Source organism: Uranotaenia lowii, chromosome 1 (assembly GCF_029784155.1).
Source record: "Uranotaenia lowii strain MFRU-FL chromosome 1, ASM2978415v1, whole genome shotgun sequence".
In the NCBI taxonomy this organism is placed as follows: domain Eukaryota; kingdom Metazoa; phylum Arthropoda; class Insecta; order Diptera; family Culicidae; genus Uranotaenia; species Uranotaenia lowii.
In genome coordinates this window covers 181,843,893-181,868,062 of record NC_073691.1, presented here as the reverse complement: position 1 = coordinate 181,868,062, position 24,170 = coordinate 181,843,893, and the positions used below count along the sequence as shown (strand labels likewise).

Here is a 24,170-nt window from a genome sequence, read left to right as displayed (position 1 = left end):
TTAAATTTTACTGTTCGGTCATAGACAAATTTACTCTAGTTTTTTCGAAACAAATGTTACATTCTGGTTTGTCAAAAAAACTTTTATGAATGGCTTCATAGAATGTTCAATATTGGAAAACACGTACTCACAAGACCTAAGCAAGTGATTTCAGTCATTTAGCAACGTTTTTGTGCCATTGGTGACAACTTTGGGGATGAAATTCGTAGTGTCCGGCCATAGACGACACTTTTGGAAATGAGTGAAAACTAACATAAAATGATTTCTCTAACCACATGAATATGTTGTAAATTATTTTTTTTCTAATATTGTTTAGTGATCATAATATTGATACTCTTCAAATCAGTAGAGGAACCAATATTTACAAAAAAATATTTTTGAAATTATTGCTTAAAAACCTTAAGTGTCCGGTAGTAGACAACTTCCCCCTATATTAGGCTTGCCAGATACTTTCAGAAAAAAGCGGGACATTTCACGACAAAAAAGCGGGACATTTCACGACAAAAAAGCGGGACACAGCAGAAAAAAGCGGGACATTTAAGAAACTCTAAAAAAAAAGCTTAATTGTATTGCAATACTTATACGAATACCATCAGCCAAGGTTATTTAAAGAAAGTACGCTGAGATTTTTTTTAAAACGGATTGATTTTGGTCAGGTTTTCTTACATGATTTCTATTTACACGTTTTTTTGCAATAAACACGATTATTTTTCACGGTTCTTGCAAATCACATAACACCAAGGTCGTCAAAACAAAACCAAACCTCAGGTTTTAAGATTTTATCCAAAAACTCTGTGATGGTTTTCTATGGCGCTTTTTTCAATAATGTCATTAAAAAGTCATGTGAATTTGCGTCTTTTTTACATTTTCTTTGAGAAGAATCAAAGAACATTACTAATTTTATCATTTTTTCCAATTCATACTTAAAAATTCACAATGTATAACAACTCAAAAAAAAATTTAAAAAAAAATGTATGCAATTTTAAAATTTTATGGAATCTGTGTATATTTTCCAAATCTGTGTTCTGTGATAAAGATTCTTTTATGAAAATTGGCTCAAAATTCTTTGTAATTAAAGATTTATCTGTGATTTCGGCAACCGTTATTTGAGAGAAATACATCAAGTCCTACATGTAAACGCCGAATTTCATATCGTGTAAAAAACCTATGTGCATTAACAAATATATTTCAAATTTGTTTCAAAAATTTAAAACTCAAGAAAATTCCCATTATTGTATACTTGACTAATTAAGTTGAAAAAGATGGCGTGTAAAAAGCAATTGAACTTAGATTCTGTCGAAAAATTAAGATTTATAATAATTTAGAAGCACTAAATACTAAAGGTATTTTATTGGTTGAACGTGCTCCAGAAACGATTAATTGATCCAAATCTTATTGTAACTTCAGGGCTTTTTAGTATTGTCTTATGTAAACTCTGAAAAATTGATGCTTATATTTTTAAATTGCGACTCAGAGATGGGTCTTGACTCAAACATTCAGTCAGCGAAACTTTTTTTGTAGAGAAATGAATCCAACTTAGATGAAATTTCAGGGACTAGATAAGAGAAAATCTATGTTGAAAAACATGCGAAAAACATGCTTATTTTGAGAAAAATGACCTATTCGATTTTTGTTTGTGTTGTGTTGCTTATTTTGAGAAAAAAGACCTAATCATAAAGAGGATAAAGTTTGATTTTTTATAGTGTTAGTCTGTGAATTTTTTAAAAGTTTTCCTTGAAGAAAAGCGGGACATTTTGAGGAAAAAGCGGGACGGCGGGACATTCAACAAAAAAGCGGGACATGTCCCGCTTTTGCGGGACGGATGGCAACCCTACCCTATATGCAACTCATAACACTATTGTTTAAGTAGCTCGTTAGGTTAATAGAAAATCTATATTTTAAGGTTTATAAATAAAGGAATTGTGTAGATAGTCATGTATCTTTTTTTTCATTGGTTGAATTATTGCTATTCCACCCAAAAATTTTGATAAGGTGGTCTCTCAAAACAGAAAAAAAAAAATCGGAATCGCTTTCAATATTTGGATCTACAAAAGTAGCATCTTTCGAATAATAAACAACACATTTGGTTAAAAATAAACGCTCTTTATTCGTCAAGTGAGCACTAAGAACTTTGTTATTTCTTCTAAATGCCAGGTTGCAATAGCAAGCTCACTTTTATTAATTTCCTTCAAAACAATACTTGTGTATGCAACGCATGTATCAATAAACTTTTCTGAACGATTTTATTTTGTAGCATCAGTAGAATAGATTTCCGTTCCAAAAGTAATCAACCGAAGGGAAAAGGAAAGTGAAATATAAACCAAATGTACACAATCGCACTATTTAAAACACATTAATAAAAAAATCATTCTCACTTGTTTCCGCGCTTTCTTCTAACATAATGCACATCCGCCACAATAATCTAGCAATTTCAATTAAATAAAATAATCAACTAAAAGATACTACTACACTTTTCGCCTAGATAAAACTATCGCTATGTATTTCGGAGCCGAAACCGGAAGTCGGAAGTCCATCGCTCAATAGTGCTTGTGGCGTCGATCGTTCCGTCTCCGGCACATCCGCTGGCAGTTGCTGAGGAATACGATCATGGTGAGGCCGAAGAACACGATGCAGGTCAGCAGCAGACCGAGCATTGTGGCCGAGTACATATCGGCCGGATCTAGCACGTGGTCCCGGGCCAGCAGCTGGTGATCGACCAGGACGGCCGTTCCGTTCGGCTGCGGGCACTGCTGCTGCACGATAATCTCTTGATGCTGGACCTGGCGGGAGAAAAGAGAGAAGAGCATCCCATGGATTAATGAATTATGAAAATTATTGTAGCATTATGATTTAGTACTTGTAGTTATTTCGTCTTGAGTGTGTAGTCAATCCTACCGATAGAGTGTGAAAGAAGCCAAAGATGCGGGTTTGATTTTAAGAGTGTGGACGTATGGAAAAAGTAAACAATAGAAATCGAAACAACATCAAAACATGAATACAGATTCGACAGCCGATCTCGTGATTGTTTTTAATAAATTTCCCAGCTGCAGCCATCAAATCAGGAGGATCTGTCGTGTCGGTTGATGAAAAGACATAAAGTCTGTTTCACATAGGCCGATGACATAGTGAGTGCGATGCGATGCGAATTGGCGGAAAATTTACGGACGCAGCCTATGCGAACTCGAGCGGCGGAACAAATTGACATCTGCTTCGCCGCGTTGAGTATGTCAGGTTTAAGCGATTCACATACATTTTCATTAAATGTGGTTCACCGCATTGATTCGCATTCGCCGCATCGCATCGCATCGTATTTACTATGTCATCGGCCATAGAATCTGTTCGTATCTTTTCATTTACTGCAGCGCCTCTAGTTGTCACATCGCGAATCTATTGATAGTGTTTTGATACGGATGGTTTGTTTACTTAGTGGTGAAAATTTCATCAAGATTGAAGCTGTCAGTCAAAAGTTATCAACGATGGAACGCGAAAGGCGAGAGAAAATTCTGCACACTCACGTAGAGAAACCGATGTGGTCAGGGGTAAAGATCGCAAAATTCCTGAAATATCCAAAATCGACTGTAAATTCGGTGCTGCAAAGTTACCGGGAGACTCTTACGGTAGATCGAGCAAAACAAACCAGCCGTAAAAGTGGAACATATGACCGGAAGCTGCGAGCAAAGGTAATTCGATCAGTTCACAATAATCCAGGAGATTCCTACATGATTTGGCGAAAAAGTTCAAGACAAACCACAGTACAGCTCGACGAATTTGTTTGCCAGAAGGCTTGCGGTCGTATCATGCAAGCAAACACCCCAACAGGACGCTGAAACAAAACCTGGTTGCCAAAACCAGGGCAAGGAAGTTGTACGAGAAAGTGTTGACCAAGTACAACGGTTGCATTTTGATGGACGACGAAACTTAAGTCAAAATGGATTTTGGACAAATACCCGGTAACAAATTTTACCTTGCGAAGCGTGAAGGGAATGTTGCGGGTAGATTCAAGTTTGTTTTCGCAGATAAATTTGCTCGTAAGTTGATGATTTGGCAAGGGATCTGTAGTTGTGGTAAGCAGACTAAGATTTTCATAACTGGGGACACAATGAATGGAAATGTTTACAAAGAAGAATGTCTCCAGAAAAGGGTTTTGCTATTCATTTGGTCCCACAAAGGTCCGGTGAAGTTCTGGCCGGACCTGGCAAGCTGCCACTACAGCCGGGATGTCGTTAAGTGGTATAAGGAGAACAAGATCGATTTTGTTGAAAAAAGTATCAATCCACCAAACTGTCCGGATTTTCTTTGGTTGGAAGAAGACAACTGGCACATATTTGGAGTAAGTACCAATTGGAAAGCATATTGCAAGAAACTGAATCAACGAAGATTTTTGAATTTCTCAAAACCATCTTCTAGAGAATATCGAAAAGACTTCATCTGATAGCCGAGATTATACGGCGAATCAAAAGGAAACCGTCAATGACTTACTTGCTTGTTGCGGCACATCTGTTGGCTGGAGAGCGCCAGCAGCGTTTCCGGACTGTACTCCTGTTCGGTGAGCAGCGGCAGGATCCACTTCTCCGGGGACAGTAGCTCACCCCAGCGCAGGTAGTCCGGCACGTTTCGGGCATGAACTGCGTAGCCACCGACCGAGGACAGGAACAGCAATGCCACGGTGGTCAGAATTGATGCGGTAATGCCACAGGGCACCAGGTGGGCGACGAATAGCACGATCGTCTGTATGGCCATTAGGTAGAGTAGTTTGTATCCTGTGAATGGTAGAAGAAAGCGGGTTTAGTGAAATGTTCGTTACAACCGCTTGGTTTTGTTCATACCCATGTACATGTAGATACCGGTGTCGTTGGTACTAGAGGACGAATAAAGGCCAGCCATGCTGTGGGCTGGCAGAAGGTAGGCCAGCCAGATGCACAAGCTTTGCAGGACGCTCAGCGTCGATTCGATTATGATGTAAAGAAATCTACCGTACAGACCTAGGCGAAGGTCCTTCTCCGCATACTGTCGATCCTCTTGAACGTCCCGGATCTGCAGGATTAACAGGGGCCACAAAGCAACCATCATGACGCAGTGTAGGAACCTAAAATAAAGAGAAAAAAAAATTTGAATTGGGAGATAGGAACAATCGAGTTTTCGCTTACCCTAGTCGATCGTTTAGGTTCAGATTGGGATCGGACGATGGGACATCCCAGAATATGCAGCCCACGAAAAGAGAAAGCACCGCAGCCAGAATGAGTCTACTAATCCAGTTGAGTAGCGATCCCGGTTGTTTGTAAGACATATATCTAGAATAAAGACAAAACGTCAGCGAGTGAAAACAAGCTCAAGATCCAAGTGACTAACCTTTTCGAAAGAACGCTGATTTGGCCGAAGAAGCCGGCGCTTTTGGTCGGTTCCGGCAGGTTGGCTACGGGAGCAGCCAAAGGTGGCTCTGAATTAACGTGTTCCCACGAGTTTGCAAGTGATTCTATGCGAGCAGACGATTCTAGCAGCGCTGCCGCCGACAGGTCATCCAGTGTTACCAGGTCCAAGTAGTAGTCAGCTGGATTCTTAAACGGCGGACAGGGATAGCCAAGTTGTCCCATGTGGCGGGGAAGGTAAGCTCGGCTACCAGAGTACACCGTTCGACCTCCGGACAGTAGCAACACTCCGGAGCACATCGATAGAATCTCAAACGTAGGCGGCTGCAAGGTCATGATAACCATCCGACCGGCACTGCACCATTGCCGCAAGTATTCAACCAGGAAGAACGTATCGAAGATGTCCATGTTAACCGTCGTCTGATCCAGCAACAGAATCGAGGATTGAGTTAACAGTTGGCAGGCCACATTCAGTCTTTGCTTTTCCGAATGAGTAAGACGAGACACGTTGGCCGACCGAACAGCGGTAAGGCCCAGATCTTCAACTAGAATATCGATGCGTTCTTTCAGGTCACTGCGATCGTACGGGCCTCGAAGTGCCGCATGGTAGGACAGTGTGCTTTGGACACTCATGCGAGGGTCCAAAGGTGCTCGGTCCAGTGCGGGAACGTATCCACAGAGCTGCCGCAAGATCCGCCGGTTGACCTGCTGCCCGTTGACAAGAATTTCGCCGTTCACTCGTTTCCTGGAAAACAAAGTTGTTTTGAAGATAACCTTAAAAATGAAGCGCCTTCTATCGTTACTGGACTTACTGAACACCGGCAAGTGCCTCAACTAGTGCTGTTCCTTGCGGTTGTGACGTTGCCATAATCGCGAACAAGTCCCCGGCTTTGGCCTGCAAGGAAACGCCTCGCAGTCCCGGCACCACATCCAAACAGTGCACCTGGATGTTCGGGTACACTAGCCCCGCTATCGAGTGCCTCCGGCTCTGGGTGTTGTAAATCTCTTCCGGATATAATCGTGTTTCCCCATAGACCGGAGCATCGTCATAGTCCCATTCTGCTAGCAGGTCTGCTTCACTCTGGGATCGCAGATTGTGATGCCGCAAGTTGGTGGCGTACGGATTGTACACGTGTGTTCCGGCTATACTAGCGCGGCTGTTGGCCTGTTTGAGCGCTGCCAAAGGGATGCCCTGAGCCCTGGAACTAGGTCTGGATGCGGTGGCACCGATTGCACGGAAATCAGATTCGCTACGGTATTTTCTACAAACGAAAAAACGATTGAATACTTTCTTAAAAAATTGAGTTTTTCATCTCATACCTTAAATTAGCTGGCACTCTTCCGCGGTTGGTCTCGTTATCGCTGCTATCGTACCCGGATGATCCTGGACCTGGACCGGTACTGTCTCGATAGCCGCGATTCACCCGACCACGTCCGTTTGCCTTCGAAGAGTTCCTGCCTCGCCCTCCGTTCGGTGGGAACACCCGCGGTAGACCAAACTTGAGGTAGGTGTACATGTTCGAGTTAAGTGGGTTCGATTTGGACCCACCGTATCGGGGATGGCTGGAGATGGCCGGATCATCCCCGCGGTAGACATTGCGATGCTGCGGGCTGTACGGCTGAGGCGATTTGTCCGACGAACCTAGCGCCGAATCGGTGAAGTCTGAGTTGAGGTTTTGTCTAAAAGGCCGAGGAATTAAGAAAAAAGTAATGTCAAAAATTAGGTTTCGATGCATCGAACAAATGTACATCTTTCGTTCGATCGGTCTTGTTGTGTAATCTTGGTCAACACTTAAAAATATGACAAAAATGACAAAAATGATCAAAATGACAAAAAAGACAAAAACCACAAATATGCCAAAAATTACAAATTGACAAAAATGACAAAATAACAAAAATGACAAAAATGACAAAAATGACAAAAATGACAAAAATGACAAAAATGACAAAAATGACAAAAATGACAAAAATGACAAAAATGACAAAAATGACAAAAATGACAAAAATGACAAAAATGACAAAAATGACAAAAATGACAAAAATGACAAAAATGACAAAAATGACAAAAATGACAAAAATGACAAAAATGACAAAAATGACAAAAATGACAAAAATGACAAAAATGACAAAAATGACAAAAATGACAAAAATGACAAAAGTGACAAAAATGACAAAAATGACAAAAATGACAAAAATGACAAAAATGACAAAAATGACAAAAATAACAAAAATGACAAAAATGACAAAAATGACAAAAATGACAAAAATGACAAAAATGACAAAAATGACAAAAATGACATAAATGACGAAAAAGACAAAAATGACAAAAATGAAAAAAATTGACAAAATTGACAAAAATGACAAAAATGACAAAAATGGCAAAAATGGCAAAAATGACAAAAATGACAAAAATGACAAAAATGACAAAAATGACAAAAATGACAAAAATGACAAAAATGACAAAAATGACAAAAATGACAAAAATGACAAAAATGACAAAAATGACAAAAATGACAAAAATGACAAAAATGACAAAAATGACAAAAATGACAAAAATGACAAAAATGACAAAAATGACAAAAATGACAAAAATGACAAAAATGACAAAAATGACAAAAATGACAAAAATGACAAAAATGACAAAAATGACAATAATGACAAAAATGACAAAAATGACAAAAATGACAAAAATGACAAAAATGACAAAAATGACAAAAATGACAAAAATGACAAAAATGACAAAAATGACAAAAATGACAAAAATGACAAAAATGACAAAAATGACAAAAATGACAAAAATGACAAAAATGACAAAAATGACAAAAATGACAAAAATGACAAAAATGACAAAAATGACAAAAATGACAAAAATGACAAAAATGACAAAAATGACAAAAATGACAAAAATGACAAAAATGACAAAAATGACAAAAATGACAAAAATGACAAAAATGACAAAAATGACAAAAATGACAAAAATGACAAAAATGACAAAATGACAAAAATTACAAAAATGACAAAAATGACAAAAATGACAAAAATGACAAAAATGACAAAAATGACAAAATGACAAAATGACAAAAATGACAAAAATGACAAAAATGACAAAAATGACAAAAATGACAAAAATGACCAAAATGACAAAAAAGACAAAAAAGACAAAAATGACAAAAATAACAGAAATGACAAAAATGACAAATAAGACAAAAATCAATTTTGTCATTTTTGACAAAAATTACAAAAGCGACCTAATTATTTTTTTTTTAAATTTATGGCAATTATGTCTATTTGATCAGTTTCATCAATTTTTCTTAAATTTTATTCATTTCGTTTTTTTGTCAAATTAGTTAACTTTATCAATGAAGTTAATTTGGTAACTTTTGACAATTTTTTAAGAGTTTTGTCAATTTTATTTTGTTTTAAATTTTGGTCAATTATGTCAACGTCGTCATTCTTGCCAGTTTTGACATGGATGTTAGTTTTGGCAATTTGGTCAATTTTTTTAATTATGTTTATCCTTTTTTTTATCTCATTTGTCAATTAGGCAAAGTTTTCGAATTTTTGTCCGTTTTGCTTATTTTGTCAATTTTTGTTGTTTGGTTTAAAAAAAAAACGTCAAAATTGAATCCCCTTAAAAGAGTATGTATGGTATCCCTATATTAGACTTATTTATAATTGGAAAACTCAGAACGAAAAATCCCCGACCTCAAGCGGAAGCAAAAAGGTAGAAACAAAAATAAATAAAAATCTGAAGCTCAGGGTCCGATGAAAAATAAAAAATGTCAAAACAGGTATAGAACTAAAAATGAATAAAACCCTTAGGCCGAGTATAAGCACAGCTGAAAATCCCATATGACCAAGTTTTGAACCTGAGGGTGATCTCAAAATAACAAAATTCTGAAAAAGACAAATAAGCTTAACCCTGTATTCGTTGCAACTGTTTGGATCATGGTTTCGTGCATCAAATGCAAGCATGAACGATTAAAATACTGAGCACCAAGTTGATCGTAAAATTTGTTTTTTAAATTTTGTCGATGTATTATCATAACCTATTCGAAAAAGGTTAAAAAAATAAAACTTTCTTAGATGCAAACCTATAACCACCTATGACTTTGAAAACATATTTTTTGTTAATTATGATTAGTTGTCTTCATTCTAATTAAAGGCTTTTTTTCGTCATTCAACACTGAATGACTGCTTTTTGAATTGATCCGAAAGCTTACACGGAAGAGTTCGGGAGAGAACATTACCGAAATCGAAAGTTGCAGGCACATCAAACGTGAAAATCGAAATCGCGTCCAATTTTGACCCACATTTTTTGACGGGCCACAAGAAATCCGTTACCGTTTCGTGGCTTGCCGGCCACCACATATGCTTCATCGCTCGAGTTGAGAAAAAGTACCCAACATTAGCCTAAATTAAATTCATTGTGGGTCTTTATGCTAGTGTGCTTCGAAGAAATTTCCAACACTTGTGCTTTCTTCCGCCTGGCTAGCAGCTAAAAGCCGGTCAAGCCATCGATAAAACTAGTGAGGCCCAAAAAATCCGCTAACTCGTACGACTTCCAATTTTCTGCTCCGGTACCGAAGGCGGAAGATTGTTTGTGCTTTGCTTTTGAAAAAAGCGCAAGTGTTCATCGAAATTGCACACCTGAGGAGGCCTTAATCGATCGATCGATTGCTAACGATGATTAGGGGCTTTTAAAGCCTGCTCTGGAACCATAGCTAATGCTCTTGGAAAGTTTGGGCGGAAACAAGAAGGAGTGGCGTGCTGATAACTGACCTGGTCAAATGTTGGCTTTTTATTTTGGCTAGATCATGAAGAGTGTTTGTTGAAACTCTCACTTGGGGAGAGATGATCGATATTTTTTGTGTGTTTGTTTGTTTTGATACTTTGAAGCGGCTGTTAAGATCTGAAAACTTCAAAGCTCATGAGAAGAAATCGATCAAATTGCTCCAAATTGAAGGTCAGACAAACTTTCTCTGATGACTATGCATGATCCCATTTTTTTTTTATTATTTTTCAGCAATACAAAGATACTTCAAGAAAATTTTGAATGAAATTATTTATGCGAGTACAAATTTTTACATTATTTTGTTTACAACATTGCGTTCCTTTCAAATAAAAGAACTTACATTTCCGCCGTGATCTCAAGATCATCATCGAGGATTTCAACGCTCAGGTCGGCCAGGAGGAGACATTCAAACTGACAATTGAAAGGTTCAGCGCGCATCAGATGATCAACAAAAACGGCCTCAGAATTATAAATTTTACCGCTTCCAACCGAATGTACACACAAGTACACCTGGAGTCACCCTATTAAACGCAATCACAGATCGCCCACGTTTTGATACACAACCGGCACTTCTCGAACACCATCGACGTCAGATCCTGTCCAAACTGGTTATGGTAATGGCAATGATATCCTAAAATATGCCTCTACTCTCACGCTAGAAGAGAGTATATGAGAAGATGAGAACCAAAAATATGTGAGCGATGGTTTGCAATCGCTAGCACAACTGACCTATATTAATCTAAGAAGGTAGTCGCAAGGAAATTGTGCTGAAGTCTGGATTTAGACCTCTATGGAATTCTGACCTGGGATTCAACATTGGAATTCCATCAAACATATTATAATCAACATTGGTAACTCTCAGCATGCTTCATATACTTCAGCAAGGACATGTATATCAGCACCACCTCCTGGAGAAAGTTCTTACTAGAAGGAAATTTCAAGCATTGAGGTACTGAGGAAACTCTGAACATTCTTTCCATCAACCGTGGGTTCGCGTCTTAACTACAAAAGTTCGTGTTTAAACTTGCATTTATATGACCACGCAGAAAATTTTGTTTATGTTTTATTTTCAACATAGGAATTTCAGCCTACTCCAACTTTTTTCGTGTAGCAAAGTATGTTGCTATGGTTCCCAATTTGTGTTGTTTTCTGCCGAATGGAAAAAAGGTCCCGACTGACGGAGTATGCTAATAAATCTACAATTTGAGATTCTAATGTCATTTGAATTGGAACAATCATTGATGGAAATTTCACTTTTTGGACAATACTGAATATTTCATAAAAGAAATCATAAGAAGGCAACAATTTACTAAGTAAATTGATTTTAAAATCGACTCTACAATATGATTTGAGATTTATTGATGACCACATCATCATCATTATTATTATTATTACTATTATCTGGAGCACGTTTGATAAATGGAAATCAGCATTTCTCTAAAATGAATAAATTGATAAAGGAAAAAAATCTTCGTGTGGAATTAGCTCTTATTAAAACTTTTCATTTAGGCACATCTGATTTTTTGAAAACTCCAACTCCGATAAATCAAAATCATATTTTGAGTAAAAAAATTATTAACGAGGTCAACTTACTTATCATGAATGATATTATGAAAAAATAGTAGATATACTTGTGCTGTATTTAGTATAATGGTCAGATCGGGCTACAAAGTTTTGGTGATAATTGATAATGAGCTTAACAGTTTTCGCCAAAAGCTTTCGAAATTTAGTCTAAGGCAACTTAGGTCTTCTCGATAGCATTTATTCATGTTCGTAAGAACTTTCCTCTCATGGAGGCGCGTTTCATGTGTCCTTCAAGTTTCTGGGGAGTGGGGAATATTCCTACAATTATTATATTTGATTCCATGTCAGTGTTTTTGGCGTTCCTCCTTTAGTTGGAAGGAAGAATGGAGCCTAGGCTGGAATGGTGCCCACTTCAGGCTTTACAAAAAGTCCCAAATTGGGTAGAGGGAATTCGACCGTTCATTAAAGTGCCAAGAAGTTTCGATCGCCCAGCAAAGGGCAAATAGGTTTCGATTGCCTAAAGGAAAAAGAGGTTTCGATTGCCCAAAGAGCCAAGAGATTTTGGATAGCCAGCAAGGGCGAATAGTGAGCGTTATTATAAATTGATGTTTAAATAATGAATGAATCTAACGTTCGCCGGGTTTTAGCCCATGGTCGTCGATTTTTATTAAAAATGCCGTGTCTCAGCCCTTGGGGATCGATAGAAGCCGGGTCTCAGACCATGGCCATCGACAGTTAAATAGTTCAGCCAGGTTTAGCCCATGGTATCATATAAGTAAGACAAATAAATTGATAAATAAATAAAATGATCAGAGTAGTCGGATTTAGCCCATGGCCAAATATACAGAAAAATAACAGAATAAATAATTAAATTAAAATAGACTGAATCATTGAAAAAGGGGAGAATGTGGCAATTTAGAATATGCTTCTGCTCTCACGCTAAAAGGGAGTAGATGAGAAGACGAGAACCAAAAATATGTAAGCGATGGTGAGCAATCGCTAGCACAACTGCTCTTCATAGTATCTAGGTAGTCGTCAGGGCAGTTATGCGGGAGTCTGGATTTGGACCTCAATAGGGGGACCCGGAACTCTACAGTGAAGATGCGCCTAAAACTCTCCATAGTGAACAACATACGAAACCGACGCCTGCCTCGGTTTAATATCGCAGGACTGAAGCAACCTGAGGTCGCGGCAGACTACGTGCAATCGGTCGAAGCAGCACTACCGGCAGAGGGCGAGCTTGACGAAACCCCTCTGGAGGACTGTTGGGATACGATCAAAAAAGACATCAACAGCCTTGCGGAGAACGTCTTCGGGCATGTGATACGAACACGATGGAACGACTGGTTCGACAAAGAGTATAGGAGGGTGATGGACAAAAAGAACGCCGCGCGGCAGTAGTACAAAGAAGCACCCGTCGAAACGTGAAAAATCACCAACAGCGGAAGAGGCAGCGAGTATGAATTTTCAGGGATAAAAGCGCCGTATGAAGAGGAGGAGCTAGAGGAGCTGGAGCAGTTACATTAGTCCCAAGAATCACGAAAGTTCTATCAGAAACTCAACGCATCCCGCAAAGGCTCCGTGCCGTAAGCCGAAATGTGACGGGATAAGGACGGAGGCATCCTGACGGACAATCATGAAGTGATGAAAAGGTGAAAGCAGCACTTCGATGAACACCTGAACGACGTACATGCAGGAGATCAAGACGGTGGGGGAAGGTACATCGCCGGCGCGTAGCCAACGACGTAGAGGAGCCACTCCCAACAATGAGTGAAGTTAAGGAAGCCATTGGCCAGCTGAATAACAACAAGTCGGCTGGGAAGGATGGCATTGCAGCTGAACTCGACAAAATGGGCCCAGTTGGCTGATTGCCTACACCACCGGTTGATGGTTTAGATCTGGGATACAGAACAGCTGAGTGGAAGGACATGAAAATATGCCTCATCTACAAGAAAGGCGACAAATTGGACAGTGAAAACTACCGAGCGATCACTGTCCTAAATGCCGCCTACAAAGTGCTGTCTCGAATCCTACTCCGCCGCCTAACGCCACAAGCCTTCATGCAGGTACGATATACAACACATTACGACAAATCCTTCTAAAATGCCGTGAACACCAAGCCCCTTCGCACCAACTATTCATCGACCTCAAAACCGCATACGACACGATCGACCGTGAGGAGCTATGGAAAATCATGGACGAGAACGATTTTTCGGGAAGCTGTCAAGGCTGATCAAGGCGGATAGATGTGCTGTGTGCTGTGTGCGGATTTCGGGTGATCGTCGCAGGGGCTTCGACAAGGTGATGGTCTATTCTGCATGATGTTCAACGTGGCGCTAGAAGGTGTTATTCGACGAGCGATTTGCGAAATACGAGGCAACAGATCCTGGCAACTGATCTGCTTTGCCGATGACATGGACATAGTCAGCAGATCATCTGCGGCGATGGAGGAGATTGGGTGAATGATTAATACGTCTAAGACGAATCATATGCTGACCTGCGGATCCGAGACCAACCGAGCCTGCTTGTCACGATGGACGGTGATTAGCTGGAGATAGTCGAAGAATTTCTCTATCTCGGCTCACAGGTGACCGCAGACAATGACACCAGCCGTGAAATCCGGCGGCGAATGATAAGCGGAAGTCGTGGCTACTACGGACTCCACAAGCAACTGTGGTTAGCCCTTGCACAATTGTAACCTGTACATGACGCTCATTAGACCGGTTGTCATCTACGAGCACGAGACGTGGATATTGCTCGAGGAGGACCTGCGCACACTTGCACATTAGCGAGGAGTGTTAAGAACCATCTAGGGTGGCAAATGGTCACATACAATTGAAAAAACCGACCAAATCATTTTTTACACCCACAAATCAGACTCAGGATGGAAACAATCAGCCAGTAAGGATATTGTCAAATGATGTACCGAGCACTGTGTGTGTATGTAAACCGGCAGTAGAAAAAATCTTTGTTTTTAACCGACGACAAAAAACACCAGCCGAGATGAGCTGTGCGTATGTATGTAAACCGGACGGCAATAGAAAACTGTTTATAGTTTCCCATTCCCATTCCCACTCCATTCCCCTCCTATTCTAATCCCTTTCCCATCAAAGAAAAAGGTGGATGAAAAAATACACCGGCCACACGGCAGACGTCCAATGCAGTACTTTTTTTGGTAAATCTATGATAATAAAATTTCATTTGCTAGCCGACTCAAATGGTGCACTGGGTAAGATATCAGACTGGCAAGCCAAGATGAGTTGTTTAAGTGAGCTCGATTCTCAGAAGATATATTTTTTTTATGAATTATCCAATAGGATGAAAACCCCATAAAATGTTTTTTCTTGTTTCGCTTAAATGTAGTTGTCTTGCATCTTTTAACTTATTTTACGCATTTTCCAATCATATAATTTTTGGCGCAGTACACTTTTCAGCGCATTTTCAGCTAAGACATTTGCTAAATTAGCATTGGATTTTTGTCACTTCTTCAATGGGTATAAATTGACTCGAAAAACTGACGGGTAAAAAAATTCAGCTCAATCGGATTTGATTTAGGGATGCCTCACAGGGTTGAACCCTACGATTGTTTTTACCCTTAAAAAATCACTAAAGAGGGGACCAATGTAAATAGGAAAATCGGAACTTTAAAATTTATGTTCCAAATGTCTTAGAAGTGCCTAAAACTTTGAAATCTGATGATGTATCGAAATCAATTTTTTTTGGCAAAATAGACGTTTTGAGACTAAAATAATAAAAAATCACAAAAAATGATAAAAATATTAAAATTGATTTTTGCTAAGCTTTTTTCTTTTATCGAACTTGAACTTTTGACAAACCTTCATCTCCACCATATGAGCTAAAGCCCAAATAAATAGTTAAACAAACAATATAAATTAAGTAGAAAAGAATAAAAAAGAGAGTTATTTTTCCTGTAACTTGATAGAAGCCCAAACTTTGCTCAGTGCATAGACGTAATTTCCTCTAGTATTGGATAATGTTGTTTTCTCAATGATACTTTCCAAGTGCCAAACAATCAACCACTTTCCCTTTCTTCCCAAAAATCAACAATAATGCTATCCCACAAGCTACAATTAAACAATCTTGATAAATCACCCCTCAATTAATGGGAAATGCGCAGGCATCGGTCTACAGAGCGCTCTCTGTACACTCTGTTGAGGCCTCTGGACAGTGTCCATTTTCGAGACAGGAAAAAAAAAGATAATTCCGATGGTCATCACGATCATCCGATTTATGATGAACTGCCATCAACGACACTGTTCATTCATAGTGAGATGTAGAAAACCCGACACTTTCCTCCCCTGCCACTGTGTACCAACTTGAATCGGATATTACCCTATCAAGAAAAAAAATCGGTGGCGAAACGTAAACAGAAAAAATGGAAACCACCCGAAATCGAGATCATTATCGGCGGTCCCGCGCATTCCGGGACAAGGAAAATGTTGGCAGCCACCACTTTCGGCGGGTGAGAGTGGTAATAATTTCTTTTCCGATTGTCGGAAAGGCAGCGATCGAGTGAGAGAACAGGCCTACAAATTAGCTGACCAACAACCGGTGCGTTTGACTTTGAAGACATTATAGCACCCCCACCCAAGCCTAAATGATCATGTACCCAAAACAAACGATACTTCCCAAAAATTCGCGCGCAAATCAAATTGAACACTTTCACTGCCGCGCTCGGAAATGGTTCCAATTAAGAACAACAAAATTGAATTGAGATAAAAAATCTGAGACTTGGGAAAAATAGACTTCGCCGGGGTGCATGGAATGGAGCCACGATTTTGGGTGAGTGATACAATTATTCATCTCATTTGCTATTTTTCTTTTCGACGTAAATAACACGTGTTTCGATTATTTGGAATGTTTATCGTATTAGCGAAAGCATGTACATGAATTCGGTATTTTGCATCACGGAAAATGCTGCAAAATGTCCATTGAATCTATTGAAATTTTGGAAGTACTAAGCTTTGAGTGCATTTATTCCATAGATATCCAAGGCTAACCAAGAGAGGTGCCCCAATCTGTCAAATCTCACAAGCGGCCATCTTGAAAAAGTGAATTGACAGAGCATCGGTCTGTTTACAAAAAAAAAAAAGCATGTTCAAAGGGTAATATTGAATCTAATGAGATAAAAACGTTCGGAATAGTAACAATGACGTCACAATTTACATCGCTACAAAAACAATTCAGCTTTTGGACTGTCTACTTTCACTTTTTTGGTGCCGAAACGTAAACAAACTGAGAAGCTGTCACTACGTCTCCAGCTCTGCACCATTGGGTAATGTTTGATACCCCGCGCCTATTTTTCGCTAAGATAACACCCGTTAGATAAAGGATATCTGGACTTTGTCATCAGTCGGATAAGACGGACACAGTGGGTTAAACGGACACTTTCAACAGTTCGAATATTATAATGGTTAGCACAAATCTAATGATTGGAATATGTTTACCTAAGTGCAAAACTTCTTTTGAGACCTTTTGTTGGTATACAGCAAGCGTGGGCTCATAATAGTTAACAAAAAAACAAAAATAAAATCAGGATGAACGTTTTGATGTTATTTTTGCTGGTCAACAGGCTTGAGAAATGAACATTTTGGGGAAAAATAACATTGCTAATTCGGGTAAGAAGGACACTTCAATGTCGGTTTAAACGGACTTATAAATTTTTCAAGGTATTTCAATTTTTTGCATTGGTCTATTTATTCAAGACTCCATCTTATTTTGGGCCACTTGGTAGCATTTCTGATTACAGAGTGAACAACACGCAATTTTCTCACCTGAGGACCGCGTGGAAGAAGAATTGAGTGAAATCGTCTTAAGAATTTCCATACCTACATGGGCCTTTTATCAAATCCGATCAATTCCGACTTCAAGAAACCATTTAAAGGGTGATACGGTCAAAATTTGGTCAATATCAACTTGACGTATTTCTATCAATTTTGCATTTAAAACACCTGAACACCCCTCATTTTGAAGGTGTGTGTGTAGAATGTTGCTCCTATTTGGATTTTGGATTTCACTCTTCAGTTGTCAAAATGCCGTCCAAGGAAGAAGAGCAGCGTATCAAAATTTTGCTCGCGCATCGCGAAAATCCGAGCCACTCGCACGCAAAGCTGGAAAAATCTATAAAAGTTACCAAATCAACCGTTACAAATGTAATTAAAGTGTTTGGGGAACGTTTGTCGACAGCCAGGAAGTCTGGATCGGGGGGAAATCGAAAACCGGAAGCCGCTGAGACGACAAAGAGAGTTGCCGGTAGTTTCAAGCGAAACCCTAACCTCTCTCTCCGAGATGCCGCAAATAAGCTGGGTGTATCGTCTATAACTGTGCATTCAGCCAAAAAACGAGCCGGACTATCGACTTACAAGAAGGTAGTGACTCCAAATCGTTATGATAAACAAAATACGACGGCAAAAGCGCGATCCCGGAGGCTGTACACGACGATGCTGACGAAGTTTGACTGCGTGGTAATGGACGACGAAACCTACGTCAAAGCCGACTACAAGCAGCTTCCGGGACAGGAGTTTTATACGGCAAAAGGAAGGGGAAAGGTAGCAGATATTTTCAAGCACATGAAACTGTCAAAGTTCGCGAAGAAATATCTGGTTTAGCAAGCCATTTGTACCTGTGGCTTGAAAACAGCATTTCCATAGCTTCCGGGACTGTCAACCAAGAAATTTACGTGAAAGAGTGTTTGAATAAATGTCTGCTGCCTTTCCTGAAGAAACACGGTTGTTCCGTACTGTTTTCGCCGTACTGTACGTCGCCAACAACGTGCAGGTGGTCCCCAAGGACAAGAACCCTCCCAACACGCCAGACCTACGCCCAATTGAGAAATACTAGGCTATTGCCAAGCGAAACCTAAAGAAGACCAAAAAAACTGCTAAGGACGAGCAGCAGTTCAAGGCAAACTGGCTTTCTGCGGCGAAGAAGGTGGACAAGGTGTCTGCACAAAATCTGCCCGGCAATTCGGATTTGGAAAAGCGGAAGCCTTACTGAATATTTTTCCTGAATTTTATACTAATTAAACATGAAAAAGAAATTTAATTTAATTTTTTAAATAAACGATTTCACCGATTTACACGCGTTTTCCTTTGACCAAATTTTGACCGTGTCACCCTTTAGTTTTTGGTACCTTCAAATAAAAATTATTAATTAATCAGGTGCAAAAATTGCGGAAGAGTTTAGTCATTGTTAAACAATGAAAGCTCTGATTTTAGCTGCAAAATGCTAAATTCAATTCACAATTTTTGTTAATACTCTTATCATCAACTAAAATTCTATGATTTAGAAAAATTACCGGATAGATATTTTAAATGATTTTCATATTATCATTGATCGTCTGGTTTGTGATTCATCGAAAGATATTTACCTCATGACAATTGGGAAGTATCATGAAGATATGATACATTAAATACAAAAAAATAAACAAAATAATGAAATTCAAATTCCATAGAGATACAGATATAAGAGTTTAAAAATTCAAGACTAAAAGTCAGGTAAGATTCACAATTCAGTGTCTCAAATCTTCAATCATAATTTCAAATAAAGTTTTGAGAAACAAAATTTGTACTAAATAAAAAAAAATTAGATTCAAAGTTACAATCAGAGACAAAGCAGATATTGTACCAAATGTGAATTGCAATTTTATATCTTCGAAACACAAAAAAAACGTTTTCATGAAATGTTTATGAATATGATTATCATCAGAAAAAAAATTGTTATCAAATTGTTTTTTCTAAATGTGACATAAGTGCAAAAATGATCGATTGAAAAAAAAATTGAGATTAGAGCTTAAATGTTTAAAACACAGATTCAGTTATCATGAAAAAAGTCAGATAAGGAATCCAAATGAGTTTGGTACCTCAAACAAAGATCCCGAGTTCTAAAAACCATGAAACTGAATTTCTGTAACTTAAGAAACAACACAAGCCTTGAAAATGTCAATGAATTGAATCTGGAAAAAGATAAGATTAAAAACATAGAAATATTCCTGTTAAGAGAATCACTCAATGATATTTGCAACTTAACTATGAGATCATTTTTATAATAATTTGAGAATGATCATATGGAAAATGATATACTGATTTCAGGATATTAACTTCAATAGATGATATAATTTTGGTTTAATCAGTTGAAAATATTTCAATACGAATTTCAAGTCTAAAACAGAAATTGGGAATTCGATATATAAACTCTGTACTGTTGATTGGTCCAATTTAGGCAACTACAGTTTTTTTAAAGATTTTATTTTCGAAAATTTGGAGAGAAAAGCGTTGAGAATTTAAAAACCAACGGAAATTTCAATAATAATGATCGAAAAGTGGAAAGTGATAACAATACCTGGTATTAACCTGGATACTGCCCGGGTTAGATTTTGAAATGCTGATTATAAAGTTTCTCTGTTCTCCCTTTGCACTGTGAGCCAGTTTAGGCGAAATAAGCTGCTATCTTTGTGCATTAAGCATTACTTTACAGCATTAATTAACATCATTATTGTGCAAGACGTGTGTATGTAATGAAAATGAGGAGATGTTTTTTTTAATTTTCCCTGTTCTGTACAGAATACTGACATGTTCCTATTCTTCTTAATTTTTGTTTCGAATTCGGTTCACATTATTTTTGTTCAGATTTTGGGTTGAATTTTTTTAAATTCAATACCAAGATTTTGATATTCTTAGCTTGCAAAATGCAGGAGAACTCCTTCACTGTTAACTCTAGGGGGCCCCCTTAACTTACGCAAGAGAAAAACTATTCTGGAAATTATTTGCCAGGGGCCCCTTTAGTTGTTATATTTCAAGTTTTCATTCCGATTTTCAAGTATTGATTTCTTTTCATAGATTTGTAGAAATTGAAGTAGTATGATCAAGGGGGCCGGGAGGTAGCGGGGCAATTGCCCCTTTTGCCCCCCCCCCCTTAATCTAGCCTTGCATATATTACAAGCCCGTCCAGCAATGAATACCTATGAAATTTACTGTTTCTAATTTCTTCAGAAACCTCAACGAATCCTCGTTGGAAATTTGCAAAAAGATAGTCAAAACGCCCACCTGTAGATGGACCACGCGTGCAGATCATCGGTTGCGCCCGGTGGTAACGTTCCGTGGATCCCGTGGGGCATCGAGTAGCGCCTGTCCTCGCGTTGTTGCTTCGGGGTGGTCATCGTGCGCAATTCCATAACATTCGTGCGGGTTTCTGAAAGGGAAAGAAAAATGGGAGAAAAAAAATTAAAAGTGAGATCAATCGTCATGATTATATGGACCAGACCGGAAAAAGGTTTTCGTTTTGGGAGAAGGTTGAATGACAGAGACCCGGAAGGGCAGGCTGGAGCCAAATTGGAACCGAACTGTTCGTCATTCTAATTGGCGATCACATAATCGCATCGACTTTTATGAGCTTTTAAACGTAACTACTATTATGAGGGGGGTGGTAAAACTAGCTCGTTCATGTTCGCGACGACGTCTTATGGCATCGGTGAAAGTGAGAGTCCGTCTTTCGTCTGATGATTTGCAAAAGGGTGCCATATAAACATGCAGCCGAAAGAAAGGTGTCTTGTCTTTCCAGCGTTATGTTTATGTCTTTCCTCTTGGCTTAGCATCAGCCAGGCAGTCAGCGATCGTCGCCCCGCATGCAGATGAATGGTTGGATGGATGGCTGAATGGCTGGATGGGTGGAAAGAACTATAGCATCTATTGTTGGATTGTTGGCGCTCGCGAACCGTGCCAGTTTGTATGTTGGCAGGCTGCAGTTTATGGATGTTGTTGGCCGTTCCTACTATAGAGGGAACGAAATGGGCGTCCACACTTTGAGAAACTTATTACGATATGGTTGAGACTTCTTACGTAAGCGCGTGCATATATGCGCGGCTTAATTTGTTCCACCCGACATGCTGCGGTAAGGTTCAATGATGGTTTTCCAATCCAGAGGGCTTTTCTTAGAAGGAGACCGTCAATCTTGTGTACGATCTTGTCCCAACTTGTCAGAACAGAGGTTACCAATTGATTTACGCGATTTCACGCCAGTCACTGTTCATTGTACCAGCCATATTTACTTGAGGATGAAGCTTCCGAACAAACAGTTTTAAGCAAAAAGTGAGGATTACCCTAACATAACCTAACCTCTTTGGATCAAATTTAAGGGGTTTGTTACATTTGAATTTTTTCATTCATATATTGGCATACGGTATAAAACTTATGGCGAACATTTAATATTTAACCATTCCCTCCTTAATAAATATTTAGAGTGTACACAAAAACACACCTCTTTTCGAACATCATCAAACTGCCAGCAGATCGTGGCCCATAGGATAGCATCCTTGTCTTCTAAGACAATGGTCATGAGATCGAATTCTGGTCGTGATATAACCTGGCACATAGTTAACGAAAATCACCGAGTTCAGTAATTTTGTTTACAGAAGCACTTCTGTAATTTGGAATTAGTCGGTAATTGATGACTTTGACGTCTTTTTTCTACCGAACTTTGTTAATCAATTTTTAACTTATGAAGTTGGTATAAATAGAAGAAAAAAATAAAGCATTTTGTTATAAACTGTTCGGTGAAAAAAATCGAGCAAACTGTTAAACTGTGTATCTGTCAAAACAAAGTCAAAACCTGTGTGTCATTTCTGGCAGCTTTGGTTTTAAGCAGTGTTCCGGCATTTTCAGACTACCCGTAACCATGAAGATGAAAGTTTTAAGTTTAGGGGTTCGTTTAGGAGTCAAAGAAATTCTTGGAAAAAAATTGTTTAAAAATTTCATAAAAACTTACTTGCATAAAATTACGAATAAATAATAAAATCACGAATGTATTTTTCTTTACAACAGTAATACAATTTTTATATTTTTGCAAGGAATTTTTTTCAGCTAATTGAATACAAATTAGTGTTTTTAGATGAAGTTGAATTTGTATGCATAAATTTTATTCACAAAAGTTGATAAAAATTTTAAATTTTGAAAATTCTACTAGACAATTAAAAAAAAACTTCACTTAACTCCAGTCTTATTTTATGTTAGATAGATTCCCGAATTTTTGGACCACAACATATTGCAAATTGGCTGCATTTTCTTGCCATTTTTTAATGACGGTTTCGAACAGCAGAATCACTTTTTTCTTCAAATTTGACTTCTGAGCCAAGAATCTTCCAGGTCACGAACTAGATCAATTTCTTATTGGATCTTAAAGTTCATGTTTCTCAAAAATCCAACCAAAATCATCCCTAATATGTTTTAAAGCAATGTCAATATAAATTTCCGTTTATTATCAGCCATTAGTTTTCAGGAGTTATCAGGAAGAGAGCTTAGAACTCGGTTTAATCAGGGTTTCTTAAATATTCAACTAATTACTGAATAAATCATCGAATCTGTTCGCTGGTCAAAATTCATCAAAACAAATCCTATGAAAACTTAACTTAAAAATAATATTTTAAGGATAAGAACAATGGAAAAATATTTAAAAAATTGTGAAATAGGAAAATATATATATTTTTAAAGTGCTTTGTTTAATTCAAAATTGATATGAAGTATTTGGAGATAAAAACAACCATATAGGGGAGATAAGGGCATAATGGCCACCTTAAGAAAGATGCCTATTTCACCATAGAAAAAAGCTATAATATGTGAGTTACATCATTGTTTCGTATTTAGACACTAAAAAAGCCTACTATCGGGCTGACTGAAACTTTAAAAAATATATAAAAACGTTTAAAAATGCATTTTAAACATTTTTGCCGAAAGGTGAAAATCAGTTACTGTAGGGTCATAATAAGAACCCCCCTGGGGCAGTACAAGCACCGTTAATCAGGGCACGAAGAGCGTTTTCTGCCGTAGAATCTAGCAGCAAATTCAACTCGATGAAGTCAACTGTATAATAGAGCTATAGATTGACTTGTTTCATCCGACTATTTGGCTTATTGGTAAGGTGTCGGAAGGGTAATCAGATGAATTGAGTTCGATTCCTGGTCGAGGCGAATTTTTTTTGTAGAAAAAGAAACTCTAAAATTTTTAAAATTATAATTATCTATTTTATTTGGGACATTGAACTATTTTTTTAGCATTCGTGTCCGATTTTTTTTAAATAAATATTTGCGAAATTGTTATAAAACTCTAATCCAACAAAATATTTCTATATTAACTTGTAAAAAAGAATTCTTTTTATGGAAAATTAAAAAAGCGCTCAGCATCAGATCTGGAATTTCTGTCAATCTAATTTGGTTGAATTTTATTTGTGTTAAATTTGAGTTGACTTTAGCTATCTTACTCACATTCCTTCCATTGACTACTAGGACGTGGCCGGCGCCGTTATCGATCATTTTGAAAACAGGGAGTATCAGTTTTGTGCACAAAGGATGTACTGCTAGCTTGTTTTTCACGATAACTCACAAATATCTATCTTTTAGGCTTATATTTTTTATTTGATAGACAAGGCGTTGCAATAGGTGCTTCAGGAAAAAGCGTCGATTTGACTAAAGTCTT

At 38.2% G+C, this 24,170-nt stretch overlaps 1 protein-coding gene across 2 annotated transcripts in view; it reads right to left on the bottom strand.

Moving 5' to 3' along the window:
* Nucleotides 1-2,102: 2,102 nt before the first annotated feature.
* LOC129739228 (ATP-binding cassette sub-family G member 8) overlaps nucleotides 2,103-24,170 on the bottom strand; it is a 131,693-nt gene continuing 109,625 nt past the window's right edge. For both annotated transcript variants that reach the window (XM_055730655.1, XM_055730661.1), the window contains exons 3-10: nucleotides 20,751-20,895; nucleotides 6,687-7,046; nucleotides 6,179-6,628; nucleotides 5,350-6,111; nucleotides 5,148-5,291; nucleotides 4,827-5,086; nucleotides 4,480-4,760; nucleotides 2,103-2,780 (exon numbers count right to left, since the gene is read on the bottom strand). In XM_055730655.1, coding sequence (XP_055586630.1) covers nucleotides 2,538-2,780; nucleotides 4,480-4,760; nucleotides 4,827-5,086; nucleotides 5,148-5,291; nucleotides 5,350-6,111; nucleotides 6,179-6,628; nucleotides 6,687-7,046; nucleotides 20,751-20,878 — 2,628 coding nt within the window. In that variant the 5' untranslated portion in view covers nucleotides 20,879-20,895 and the 3' untranslated portion in view covers nucleotides 2,103-2,537. The remainder of the gene's footprint in view (nucleotides 2,781-4,479; nucleotides 4,761-4,826; nucleotides 5,087-5,147; nucleotides 5,292-5,349; nucleotides 6,112-6,178; nucleotides 6,629-6,686; nucleotides 7,047-20,750; nucleotides 20,896-24,170) is intronic.